Source organism: Cololabis saira, chromosome 12 (assembly GCF_033807715.1).
Source record: "Cololabis saira isolate AMF1-May2022 chromosome 12, fColSai1.1, whole genome shotgun sequence".
Classification (NCBI taxonomy): domain Eukaryota; kingdom Metazoa; phylum Chordata; class Actinopteri; order Beloniformes; family Belonidae; genus Cololabis; species Cololabis saira.
In genome coordinates, this window is record NC_084598.1 from 817,800 (window position 1) to 832,425 (window position 14,626).

The 14,626-nt window shown below is 43.5% G+C and overlaps 1 protein-coding gene across 2 annotated transcripts in view; it reads left to right on the forward strand.

Annotated features, from left to right (window-relative positions):
• The window catches only part of kansl2 (KAT8 regulatory NSL complex subunit 2), a 41,423-nt gene that overhangs the window by 5,772 nt on the left and 21,025 nt on the right, over positions 1-14,626 (forward strand). For both annotated transcript variants that reach the window (XM_061735124.1, XM_061735125.1), the window contains exons 5-6: positions 5,260-5,423; positions 5,520-5,683. In XM_061735124.1, coding sequence (XP_061591108.1) covers positions 5,260-5,423; positions 5,520-5,683 — 328 coding nt within the window. The remainder of the gene's footprint in view (positions 1-5,259; positions 5,424-5,519; positions 5,684-14,626) is intronic.

The following is a 14,626-nucleotide window of genomic DNA, read 5'->3' on the forward strand; positions in this document are numbered from 1 at the left end:
GACATTATTATGCGCTTCAGAAACACAGATGAAAACACAACTAAACATTAAAAGTGACGGCGCACCCAGAAACAGAGATGAAAATGCAGCTAAAAACATTAAGGTGACGGCGCACCTACAAAAAAGTAAAAAAAAGATCAAAGTCGTGTGCATCTTACCAGTGCATTAAACTGTAATGCAGCGGCGCAGCCAGCCGGAATCCTGTACGCACTGTGCATACCCTTTTTTTGAAGGATTTATTTTTGGTACGTGCTGTGTCCACCGTTTGATGACAGACCAGAGGCTGAGGGGACTGGCCCGGGACTTTGACGAAACGGGAGGCGCAGACTTTGCGTCAAATAGGCAAGAACATCTTTATTTAATTTAATGACGCCAGATCTGGCTGGGGTTTTTATTGTAGCATCGGCTATCTGCTAGTTGAAACGTGTGGTCGGTTAGTCTATCTGAGTTTTATGGTGTTTTTATAGTTCATGCTTTATGGTGCGGTACTTTTTTTTTTTTTTTTTTTTACTTTTTTGTAGGTGCGCCGTCACCTTAATGTTTTTAGATGCATTTTCATCTGGGTTTCTGTTGCGCCGCCATCAGAAACCCAGATGAAAACACAGCTAAACAGGTGCACCTGTTTAGCTGTGTTTTCATCTGGGTTTCTGATGCGCTGACACTAGGGCTGAACGATTTTTGAAAATAATCTAATTGCGATTTTTTTCCTCAATATTGCGATTGCGATTTAATATGCGATTATTTTTTTTCAAGGTCCTGTTCTCATGTATTTTTCAACTACACAAGCAATAAATCAGTCTGTTTTATAATAAACAATGCCAGATTGATTTAAAGCACAGATTACAAAAAAGAAAACAAATATGTGCCTTTACCTCTTTAACACGTCTACACATGGGTCGTTCTCTCTGAACCCAATCGCACGACACCAAATCGGGTTAAACTTTAGCCGAAACGAGGCGTAGTTTAATAGAAAAACACAGAAAAACTCCCACAGGGAACAAAAAACCTTCCTCACAGGCAGTACTCGAGTTGTAAAAAAAGAATCAGGGGGGATGGTGGATTTTATCATATGGGGACAGATAATTTGTGCTGATTACAAATAATATAATATATTACAAATAATATCAGTGACCAAAACACCTGCAGAAATACTGCAGGAATGACATAGCAGCAGTTAAATGCAGCCTTCTGTAAGCTTTAAATATCCACTGGGCTTACATCTAATACATCAAAACACAACAATAAAAAACACTTTTCTGAATTTATCAATATGACTCTGTCCTTCACAGGATAAGTAAAATGGATCACTGCAAAAACTCAAAATCTTAACAAGAATATTTGTCTTATTTCTGGTTAAAATGTCTCATTTTAGTAAAAAAAAAAAAAAAACTCATTACACTTAAAACAAGACTCATCACTGGAAAAAACAACAATTTTCACCTGTTTCAAGTAGATTTTCACTTGAAATAAGTAGAAAAATCTGCCAAAACGAACCATTAATGAATAACTCGCAGCCGCTCTTTAACTTCTCTCATGAGCTGCAGGTGGTTTAAGCCTGATTTATGGTTCAGCGTTACACCAACGTAGGGCCTACGCCGTAGGGTACGCGGTACGCGCATCGTACGGAGCGCGTAGCCGCGTAACCTACGGCGTAAGCTCTGCGTCGATTTAACGCGGTACCATAAATCAGGCTTCACAGCGCGACTGTCCGCCCGGCTCGTGCTCGGCGCCGCGCGCAGCTCCTCGCCACGCCGACTCCGCGTTCATATATTTAATACATTTATAAAGCCCATATATTTATAAAGCCCTGCCTGGCCGAGTCCTAACACTGAGGCCATGATAGATACAGTAGGTTACACGCGGACACTGTTGACTTTTTTTCCCTGCCGGCAACGTGACCAGATCACGTGACTGGTCAAATCGCAGCCTTTGCGGTTAGAAAATCTCGTTTTATCACATCGCGATATTATCGCAAATGCAATTAATCGTTCAGCCCTAGCTGACACCATAATGTTTATGTTTGCATCTGTGTTTCTGGTGCGCATAATAATGTCACCATATCTGTAGTGCGCCGTGCGCACTTTATCCAATTTGTCACTGCAAAGTTTTGTTTGAGGAAAAAAGATCTTTGAAATACTTATTGAACACTGAATAGCCAACCAATCTATCCTCTACCTAATGGATAGTGTAATATTCAGGCCGAGTGAGACTCTGAAATTAGCCGTATAGAGCAGTGGACGGACTGTTTCTGTGCCTACTACGAAATTGAATCCTGGCGGCGCCACTGTGCTAATGATTTATAAAGCATAGGACAGCGGTGGATGCTAATAATCTCCAAAATTATTGATATTGGAATACGTTTTATCACACAATAGCTTAAAGTGAACAGCTGCTGACAAAAACACGAGCTCTTGACAGCAAACGCTCTCCTCCTCTGTTTGCATTGAGACGCAGTTGCTGGGATTTTGTCCCACTCTCGCCTCATCCCGTCTTTTTTGGTCTTCATTTGGCTCGTTTTGAGATATGTTTTCAGTGTTGTCTTCCTCCTTGACCTTGTGCTCGGGTTCAAATTGAAACGGCTGAACAGATGACATGTTTATCCTCTGGATTATCTCGTTGAACAGTCAAAACAGTGTACGGGGGCCAGCAGGTGCAACCGTGTGACGTCACTACCCAGAATGCATTGCGGTGTAAACAACAATGGCGACCTACGAGTTAAATTATATTTTCAAATTTTATAAAAACGAAGACATCAAAAAGGTTTTTTATATTGCATTGTTATAATTGATACCAACATTTATCTTTTAAGACCTACATGTCTTAATAGCCAGGGTTCCCTTTAAAACCTGAATTTACGGTTCTGCATTAAATCGACGCGTACCCTACGCCGTAGGCTCTGCGTTGGTGAAACGCGGAACCATAAATCAGCCTTTAGTTCCCTGAAGAGGGAACATCTTCACACTAATTCACACAAGATTTAATTTAATTCTAAACACGTACACCACAGTTATTCACTCAGATTCCTAATCATTTCATTTCTTAGGTTACAAGACAAATGAATGATGTCAACTGTAAAGAAATCACAACGTTGAATTTTCACAAATGTCAACTTTATTGTTAAAAAAAATAAAATAACATAAGTTGTAAATAAATAACATTTATGCACTATTGCTGGCTCAGCAATAGTGCATAAATGAAGGTGAAGGTGTCGTTGAACAGCTCCAGGTGCTTGGAAGATCTGAAACCATAAACAGAAATAAATGTATTACGGTACTAATAAAGCTCCGTAACACGGAGTAACACCGGAGCTGAGCCAAATACTTAGCCCATGCAAAGATCATACTTGTAGACAAATATAAATAACATAAAAAATTAACGTTCTTACCACTGACTCGTGTGCAGTTGCCGGGTCCGTACTGTGGGAACTGATCCTTTTATGAGGGTAAGTGTCGATGCAAAACCTAATTTTTACTGTCCCTCGCTGTGGAAACAGCCACCGCTGCTGAACAATGGCTGAAGCTCCGACCGGTGGAGTTAGTTGTGGGCGTGGTTTCAGCAGCGGAGGAGACCTATGGAAATCTGCTCCTGTCGTGACGTAACGACGGGAGCAGAATCTGAACAGCTTGTAGAAGTCACGTGACACTGGAAGGATCCTCCAGGCGGCTGTACAGACACTGCAGAATTTGGTTGCTTTACTCCTTCTCTGAGTTGGCAGGCTGAGGGGAGACCACTTTATATATGCTAAAACAGGAAACAACGTGTTTTTCATAATCGGTCCGCTTTAAAGCTGTGCTTACAGTATAGGGAAGAAGTTCAATATTTTTTTTCAACTGGTGGTTTAACATCATAGGATTAATGACAAAGAACTGTGTGGTTGGAGAAATCAAAACCTACAACAGTGTTAAAGTCATGTTTATTTTTACCAGCTTCCTAGTCACATGATTGTTACTTTGAAGTGGATTGGAGGTCTCATTATAAGGCAGTGGTTCCCAGACCTTTTCTGAGTTTAACTGGACACGGCTTTGACTTGATGGCTGAAGAACGAGTTTGGTCCAAGATAGCCATTTTATTTTCAGCCTGCTAGCTGAGTAAACAAGTTGATTGCCGGTGTCTTTACTGTGACACCAACATTAGCAGGACAGACTGAGCGGCTCTCAGATAAATTAGTTTTAGCTTGTATTTTCTGCACTACTTTTACCACTTCTTGATGCTTTTTTCTTTTTGCTCCTCCTGTTTTTTATTCTAATAAAAGGAAGAATTTTATTAATTTTTTTGCTTTTCATTTGGATCTGCCAGATGGATAGTGTCTCTTCATTTGGATAGAGCTGCTCTCCTCAGGTTTGTTTAGGTGAGATGTTTAGGGCCCCCCTTTAGGGAGTTCTCCACCGGCCGACCACTGTCATTGCAAATTCTCCTTTGAATCGCAAATTGTTACTGATCAAAGTTGGTCTTTCTGGGTTGGGGCCTCAAGCATTTGTTTGGTATGCCAGTTGGCACGTGGCACCTCTGGTTATGCTAGCAGTGTCCAAGCATTCACCTTTTCATGCATTCATTACCCACCAAAAATGGCTCTGTGCCCCGCACTTTGGGAACCGCTGCTATAAGGTAACATGCTGGAAAGGGAGTGAAACTATCCTTTTTAGAGTGAAACTGTTATTTAATTTCCTGTTTTAAGACGGGTTCATACTGAAAGATTTTAAGCCAGGGTTTTCAAGTTTCAGTCGATGAAAAGCGGTCCAGATTCAAAATAAATTAGCATCCTACAGGTGGTTACCAGATGCTGGTTGGGAATGTCTGAAGATGTGGTATGAGAGGCTTGCCAACACTTCGACTGCAACAACAGGTCTAAATTGTTAGATACATGACAAAATATTAACCTTGGTTAATTTTATAATTTTCATAATGAATATCTTCCTAAGAATTGGCAGGGAAGGAGTGGGTGAGTTGAACAGAATAAGAAGGTGCACCCAAAGAACGACCTGCTTCAATTTTACTTTGAACTTTGACGTTTCCAATTTCAATTAAACCATCATGAAAGAGTGTATAAAGACAAACTAACAATTCTCATCAGCAATCAAGTGAGAAAAATGAATGGAGCTGATGGTTGTCATTTAAATGATGAAAGAAACGTATCAGGATATTGGTTGGATGTCAGTTAATTGTTTGATAAAGTTATAAAGTTAATTGTTACTACAGCATTCTAAAATACTTTTGACTTATTTTATGCTGAAAAGTCTTCTCGTGTATGTCCATTTGCAGACATGCAGGGATTTACACGGCAGAAGAAGTGGCACTGATAACTCGAGAGAAACTCATTAGGCTGCAGTCCCTCTACATTGACCAGTTCAAACACCTGCAGCACCTGCTCAAGGAGAAAAAGCGCAGATATCTACACAACCGCAAAGTGGAACATGAATCTCTAGGTGAAGATGAAACCAATTGCAGACAAAATAAATGTAAAAAAGCACCATTCTTTGCAGCTCTGTCTAATATTTCCTATTTTTGGTTGTGTATGTCAGGGAGCAGTCTGCTGACAGGGCCTGAAGGGTTGTCCATGAAGGAGAGGGAGAACCTGAAGAAACTCAAAGCTCTGCGTCGATATCGTCGTCGGTACGGTGTAGAGGCCCTGCTGCACCGACAGCTCAGGGAGAGAAGACAGGCGGTGACGGAGGGAGCTCCTCAGGTGGGAACAGAAATACAACGTGGTAAAACTACTGAGCATTCAAGTTACAAGATATATTTCCTTCTCGTTTTTATTATGTTTTTTAAGTGGTGTTGTAAAATACTTATGAGTAGATAACGGTCACAGCGCTCTGTAGAACCAGGGAGGAATTATGGAAGATAGGTTAAATGCTACTCAGATGAAGAATTTGTGTTTATATGGTGAAACTTCCTTATTCTCTGAGGCTTTCTTCTCAGTAGCTGCTATCTTAGTTTGCCATAAGGACTACATTGGTTCTCCAGACTGATAGAGCTGTGACCACTACTGGAGCTGTCTGCATCTAACACTTTTCTTTTCCAACTTTAGCACTGGTTCTCATAATTGAATGTTTTGAAGCATCAGCATAAGATTTAGGAGCAGCTCTTAAACTGACTTCAATGCAACACTGATCATCTTTTTTATCTTAACCACAATATTCCTAAATTATTTGTGTATAAAATCATCTCTCATGTTGGGGTAAAATGCTATTGAATCAGTTTAACATGAGTGCAAGATGCATCTTCTGCATGTACTGGAACGTACAATGGTCCAACCAGGAGCTATTCGCTGTTTTGCGTTTTTCAAAATGAGACACCCCTGCCAAGAAGACCCGGCTGAGGTTGATCCGAGCCCAGCCCGACCTGCTCTACAGCTATAGCACAGATTGGATATCCCTCTTCTTAGCCACATTTTTGAGGCACAGTTCGTAGAGGATTTACAGCATGAGCGACCTCCGAAGCCTCTTCAGCCAACTCACAGTGGGTCTTGCAGTCCCCTTCCCAGCACCTCACCAGTAGCTTCTGGTACTTTGCATGTTTCCTTTCATCCACTTCCACCATTTGGTCTTCCCAGGGCACTGAGCTGTAACAGTATCAGCTGTTTTGTGCTTTCAGAGGTGATGGTTTTGTCTGGCCAGAGTGATGTGCTGAGGGAACCGTGCAGCTGCCAGTCAGGCTGTACGGAGGAAACCTAAACTGTCAACTGGGTTCCTGTTCAGCTTTGACAAAGGCAGTTTCCCTCTGTAGGGCAAGATGGCCTTTACTAACGTTGATGGTGTTGGATATGGTTTCTGCCAATGACTTGGTTATGGTGCCAGCAATAGCAACCTTCCGTAGGGAGTGTTGCAACAACCCCCTTCCAGCCCAGAGCTGGCATTTCGGGGTCTCCGCTTTTCCCCACACATACCCCTTTTACACCAAGCTGGTTCCAGGGCTGGTTCTGGGCTAGAGCCAGACTTAGCACCAGTTCTTTGGTTTTACACAGCCTAAGCACTGGCTCCTGGCTCTCAAAACTGGTGGTACGCCAGCCCCTTTGAGCTGCTGGGCCAGGCGTAAGAACCGCTTTACGTCGGGGGCTGGGGGCGGGGCTGGGGACGGTGTTACTGAACAACCAAGGCAGAATAAACACGGAAGAGCGCCGTTTTTAAACAACGGAGCATTGAAGACGGCGGTTAAGTTAGCAGACTCTTTTATTATTACATCCATTTATTTAATAATGGATGTAAAACAGAAGCAGCAGTGGTCTACGGCAGGGGTTCTTAACCTTTCTGACCTTGGGGCCCAATTTTTTCAGTACAGAGTGGCCCGGGGCCCATTAAATATTAAAATTGTATAGCAGGGGTATTCAACTAAAACTTTAAGAGGTCCATTTAGAGAAGATTTACTCAAGCGAAGGTCCAGAACATCATTATATATATATATATATATATATATATATATATATATATATATATATATATATATATATATATATATATATATGTATATATGTATAATGTGTGTGTATATATTCAAGTAGCCTCATAGTTGTATCACCATCTGCATCTGACTGTTACAAAAAAAAGTACATTTCAAAAATATTTGCCACTTAACATGTGTAACTTGAATTACACATATTTTTTTCTCTTAAAAATAAAATAGATTTTATTTTATTTTTCAAATGCTATCTTATTTTATTTCTCTACCAGCAGTTTGATTTTCCCCTTTTCTTTGTTAATTGTCTCAACACATTTTTATAATAAATGAATATAAACACATCTTAGCAATTTAAAAGTTTTGCAGTTTTTCTTTCTTCCCCTTAATCTTATGCCCCCACTTTCTGACGTTCAGTGAGAGAACTGAGCTCTAATTTCTCCTGCCAGGACTTCTGGTCTGGATGGTGTCAGGTTTTCATACACATGTGAAGGTGCTGGTGAACCTGGAACGATATTTAGTTTTAATTATGTTCATTGTGGAGAAAGCTGCCTCACAGCTGTATCTGGACTCAAACATGGGTGTTTTAAGATTTATTTTATTTAAGATATTAAATTAATCAATTGTCAGGACTCAGCGTGTCGGGCTTCATCCGAGCCTGATCAGCTGCGACGGGGACGAGCCCGCATCTCTCCGCGCTGCAGCCCAGTCACTTTCCGATGCTTTTGCAACAACAGTCCAGTCCAGCAGACACTTCAGCCCACGCATCTACCATCCTTCAGCAGTAACGACCGCCCGAGCGGCAGCCGACCTCCGCGGCCGCGGGGACGCGTCGGCTCCCGCTCAGTCGGGCGGTTCCTCCCGCTCTCCGGCCCCCGCCTCTGCGGGGGAGCTCCCCCGGGAGTCTCGTCTCCTTCTCGGCTGCGAGCCCCAGGTCTCGCCGTCCGCCCCAGGTGTCCCCCTACGCCGTAGAATCCCTGATCCTGGTGGATCTAAACCTACTCTGTGCAAAACAAATGTTTTTTTCTGTAAATACACACCATTTCTCTTACTATTACACGTACAGCCAGCTGAGTGTCTTCTCCTCATTTGGTCGGGAGTTGCTATGCAGTCCCGCGGCCCTCGCGGCCCACACTTACAAAACGGAATTTTTTTTGCGGCCCTCTAGAGGGCGCTCGCGGCCCAACGTTGGGCCGCGGCCCTATGGTTAAGAATCACTGGTCTACGGTACAATCCATCAACAGTAACGTCGGCGCGCTCCGTGTGGAGCGGCAGCCTCGCGTCTGAGCCCGCGGGGGAGCGTTCCAGCCTTGGGACGCTTGGACGCGAGGCTGCCGCAGCCGCTCCATCGGCGGGTTCCCGGCCCGCGGGGACGCGTCCCAGCCCGCACCCAGCCCGCGGTTCTGGTTCCGCGTACATCGACGCAGAGCCTACGGCGTAGGTTACGTAAGCTACGCCGTAGGCTCTGCGTCGATGTACGCCGCAACGCGCGCCATAATTTCTTAACAGGCGTAGCTACAACTGATAGATTTAATCTATTAAACCAACATTTATCTTCCTAAATGATTTATTTCATCCAGCGAAATTCTCAACAAAGCAGCAGTCTTCTCCCCCGGGAAGAGAAGTTGAGCCGGCTGAGGAGCTGCTGTGCTCCTCAGCACAGCAGGGGCTGCCGGGGCTGCCGGCTCTCGAGTCAACTTTCTTAACAGGCGTTATTTGGATAAACTGAGCCCAGGTTGGGGATCTTAAAGGTTACTTTACCTGAAAAAATATTAAAACTTAATAAAGTGCCATATTAACAGCGCTACAGCTGAAATTAAAACAGCTTTTGGCTCTCAGCTTCCTGATCAGGGTGAAACCGAGGGGGAGTGGTGGTGACGTATACAGTAACGTGATGACGTGGCTCTCTGGCCAGCTGCTGGCCAGCACCAGTTTTGTGTTAAAGCAAACGGTTCTTACTTAGAACCAACCGCGAACCGGCTCTAGCACCAGCACTAGCACCAGCCCTGGAACCAGCTTGGTGTAAAAGGGGTAACAGTGGTTAGTTGGGCCTGGTAGGTTATTGTACACAACCTGGACAAGAAATGGAATGTGGTGGAAGTCTGCCTGCATTATCTTTGTCCAGGTGATCTAGCGCTGTTGGATGCTGTCCCCGTAGTCCATGCCCCCTGCTGCCTGAGCCCCACACTCCTGCTCACTCGGACCTCCTTCCTGGATCAGCCCACTTGGGTTTGGGAGGTTTTCCCAGACCTGCTGTCCTGGTTAAAGTGCCAAGCAGCTCCTTCTGTCTCCGGCAGGATTCTGCCACTTCTACTGCTTTTTCTGCTGTCCACTTCCTCCCTGTTCTCACCTCCATGCCAGCCTGGCTCTCATTTACAAAATAGTTTTATTTTTAAACATAAATCCTGAAATGAAATAGCAGTGCAGAAATTCTGTAAGCTAAATATTGATATATTACCATGGCTTTGATTTATAATGCAGTTAAAATAACATGAATACTAATTTGTTGACTTTTATGTGAGCTCTCTCCCAGAGTTTAAAACATACTTATGACGATAACCTAACACTGGGGATTTTAAAAGTCGTGCTGAACTATCTAGTTATAACGTTGAATCATGCAGCCCTCACAGATGGTTGCAGTTTGGACCATTAGGGGGAAAAAATCTGATCAGCTTACTAATGAATTGTCAGATAGATAGATGGATGGATGGATGGATGGATGGATGGATGGATGGATGGCACAAGCCTTTTGGCACAAAGGCTTGGCCTGCTTGTGGGCGAGTGGAGGGGGGCACATTAAGAGAAGGTGGCAAGATATAAGGTGAAGAACTAAAGAAAAAGTGGCCTTTAATAAAACTTGTGCAACCATTTTTAAAATAGCATGCAGCAGAATAAAGACTCTCTCTCTGCGTATTCTTTGATTTTGGATGTCGCCTCCTTGCCACAATAACAGCAGCAGCAGATTAGCACCTTCCTTTCGAACGTATTAAATACAGACGCAATCACAATACGCGCAATTACTTTCAGGCTTGGTAAATCTCATTGCGCGTGGTAAATGGACCAATTTGCATCTTCCCCTCCCAGTATTTAGCGCTCTCTGGCGGGTACGCCCCATATTGATTATTCATCAGGGCAAAAGTACTAAATGGATTGCGTGTGCAATTTTGCGCATTTCAGAGACGCAGTCGTCTTTGCACGCTGTTAGTAGATCAACTGGCACTTTGGTTTGCGGGTGCTGTCAAGTTTGCACAGGTTTTTACGCACGCAAACCTTTAGTAAATCGGGCCCCAACTGTTCTCTCATTGGTCAGAAATGAACGAAGAAGGAGTTTCCTCTTCCGCACCCCGGGAAAAACAACAATGGTTATAAAGCCCCTTTCACATAGAGCAGTGTCTCCCAACCTGGGGTCCGGGCCCCCCCTGGGGGGGCGCCAGAGATCTCTGGGGGGGCGCGAAACTTTGTCTGCTTTGAAATTATGCAGTTGTAAAAATTATATATGCGAATGAGTCATTCATAAGACATTGTTAAGAATAATTTATGAGTGTCTTGAATATCTTTTGTGTTTTTTATACACTGGTGACAAACACAGGAAATTATTAGAGTTGTCCCGATCCGATCACGTGATCGGAAATCGGGGCCGATCACGTGATTGCAGACTCGATCCGGACTCGGACGTTATGAGCCGATCAGGAATCGGATATATATATATATATATATATATATATATATATATATATATATATCAGGGTTTCTGTTGTCCGGTAATTGCCGGACTTTGTCCGGTAAAATATGCCGAAGTCCGGTATTTTATAATCTCTCCGGTCAAAATGTCCGGTGAAAATACTCACTGCCGCCGACATCCACCTGTGCGTTGATTTATGGTTCCGCGTCGCACCGACGCAGAGTCTACAGCGTAGAGTTCGCGGCGACGCGCACCCTACGCCAGACCCTACGGCGTAGGCTCTGCGTTGGTGTGACGCAGAACCATAATTCCGGCTTAAAAGTAAACAACATGCGCCCAAGTACCCGTGCATGACAGGCAGACACACACGGGGAGAAGAGACAATTTCTTTAATTTTTATTTTTTTTAAAAACTTTATCCTTATGAACGCAATTGTTATATACGGTAGTCCAACTTTCCTTATTTTAATCAGAACACTTTCTTTTTTCCTCTTCGGCGTGGAGTAGTGGGCTTGGAGCGGCAGCCATCGGTTAGTTTTTTCTTTTTAGATCCGAGGCTTTGCGTAGATGGTGGCTTCCGCAACTTTCAGGCGCTTTTTCTGCGCAAGCAAGCTTTATAGATGAGGCCCCAGGACTGAAGCGGAGCTGCGGCGCCGACATTATGGTTCCGCGTCGCGGAAGGCTCTGCGTTGGTGTGACGCGGTACCATAAATCAACGCACACGTGGAGTAGTGGGCTCGGAGCGGCAGCCATACAACGCATGCGCGCAGAGCACGCCTGTTTGTTTTGAAGCTGAAGCAGCCCTATGCTAAAAAAAAAAAACAAAAAAGAAAAAGAAAATAATTTTTTTATACTGACTTAAGAATGTTCAAGCTGCCTACCTCCTACAGAGGGTTGCAAAAGTATTCACCCCCCTTGAACTTTGTGACCTTTTGCCACATTTCAGGCTTCAAACATAAAGATATAAAACTGTAATTTTTTGTGAAGAATCAACATCAAGTGGGACACAATCATGAAGTGGAACGAAATGTATTGGATATTTCAAACTTTTTTAACAAATAAAAAACTGAAAAATTGGGCGTGCAAAATTATTCATCCCCCTTAAGTTAATACTTTGTAGCACCACCTTTTGCTGCGACTACAGCTGTAAGTCTCTTGGGGTTTGTCTCTATCAGTTTTGCACATCGAGAGACTGAAATTTTTGCCCATTCCTCCTTGCAAAACAGCTGGAGCTCAGTGAGGTTGGATGGAGAGCATTTGTGAACAGCAGTTTTCGGTTGTTTCCACAAATTCTCCATTGGATTCAGGTCTGGACTTTGACTTGGCCATTCTAACCCCTGGATATATTTTTTGTGAACCATTCCATTGTAGATTTTGCTTTATATTTTGGATCATTGTCTTGTTGGAAGACAAATCTCCATCCCAGTCTCAGGTCTTTTGCAGACTCCATCAGGTTTTCTTCCAGAGTGGTCCTGTATTTGGCTCCATCCATCTTCCCATCAATTTTAACCATCTTCCCTGTCCCTGCTGAAGAAAAGCAGGCCCGAACCATGATGCTGCCACCACCATGTTTGACAGTGGGGATGGTGTGTTGAGGGGGATGAGCTGGGTTGCTTTTACGCCAAACATAACGTCTTGCATTGTTGCCAAAAAGTTCGATTTTGGTCTGATCTGACCAGAGCACCTTCTTCCACATGTTTGGTGTCTCCCAGGTGGCTTGTGGAAAACTTTAAACAACACTTTATATGGATATCTTTAAGAAATGGCTTTCTTCTTGCCACTCTTCCATAAAGGCCAGAATTGTGCAGTATACAACTGATTGTTGTCGTATGGACAGAGTCTCCCACCTCAGCTGTAGAGCTCTGCAGTTCATCCAGAGTGATCATGGGCCTCTTGGCTGCATCTCTGATCAGTCTTCTCCTTGTATGAGCTGAAAGTGTAGAGGGACGGCCAGGTCTTGGTAGATTTGCAGTGGTCTGATACTCCTTCCATTTCAATATTATCACTTGAACAGTGCTCCTTGGGATGTTTAAAGCTTGGGAAATCTTTTTGTATCCAAATCCAGCTTTAAACTTCTCCACAACAATATCTTGGACCTGCCTTGTGTGTTCCTTGTTGTTCATGATGCTCTCTGCGCTTTAAACGGACCTCTGAGATGATCACAGTGCAGGTGCATTTATACGGAGACATGTTTACACACTGGTGGATTCCATTTATCATCATTAGTCATTTAGGTCAACACTGGATCATTCAGAATCCTCACTGAACTTCTGGACAGAGTTTACTGCACTGAAAGTAAAGGGGGTGAATAATTTTGCACACCCAATTTTTCAGTTTTTTATTTGTTAAAAAAGTTTGAAATTTCCAATACATTTCGTTCCACTTCATGATTGTGTCCCATTTGATGTTGATTCTTCACAAAAAATTACAGTTTTATATCTTTATGTTTGAAGCCTGAAATGTGGCAAAAGGTCACAAAGTTCAAGGGGGGTGAATACTTTTGCAACCCTCTGTATGTGCTCAGTTTACAGTACACATGTTAAAATATAATAAAAGGGTCATCCTGCATAATTTTCTTTTCTCTTCTTCATTTTTTATTGTTTTATAAAAGTATCGGATCGGGACTCGGTATCGGCAAGTCCTCAAAATCAAAGGACTCGGACTCGGGGGCAAAAAAACCTGATCGGGACATCCCTAGAAATTATTTAATTCCTTATTATTATATCATTACTTAACATTTAATATACTCCGACAGGTTGTTAAAGGAAAAATGTTAAAAAATGTTGGTCTCATATTAAGAGACATTTTTCAGAAATATTTTTATGTCCTTTTGTGCGTATTTTATACATTGGTGACATTGGAGAAAAACAAAGTCATATATACAGAGTAAACCAAAGAGAAATGTATCAAAAAAACATAATTAATGTTCATTTTTTCAATTAAAGACTATTTTGGTGCTGGTACGTACGGGTCGGGGGGGCCTGGCTGGTCTTAGACACAAGTAGGGGGGGCTCCAAGGAAAAAAGGTTGGGAACCACTGACATAGGGCGCAAAGCGCAGACCGCCGCCGGTGATCCCCTTCATTGTGTGTGTGCTACCGCGGTGCAAGAGCGGACCGAGCTCGGCGGTGCGAGAGGGCGCCCGGCGTTTGCGCCGTGCCTGCCTGCTTGAATTCCACATTTTTTTAAATTTCACCGTGCTGCGCTGTGACGACATCTCGGCGGGTCAAATAGGGGAGAAGGGAGAAGAGAGAAAGTTGTGTCCAATAGGAGAGAAGGTGGTGGAGGCTGCGCCGACTCTTCCCCTTGCGCCGCGGTAGCACATACACAATGAACGGAGTTGTGTGGGTTGCTGTGTGGATTCTGTTCTCACTGCAAATGAACCGCTCCAGGTCTGGAATGGAAGCGAGACGAGACCACCTCTCCTAGGAGATCTTGGCTCGCTCGTTTTGTGCCGCATCCGAGCACGATTGCTGTGTTCACATGTACCAAACGAACCGATCTTTAGGGGGAAACGCTCCCTGTTTCAGAACAACTGCTCCAAACGGACAGGT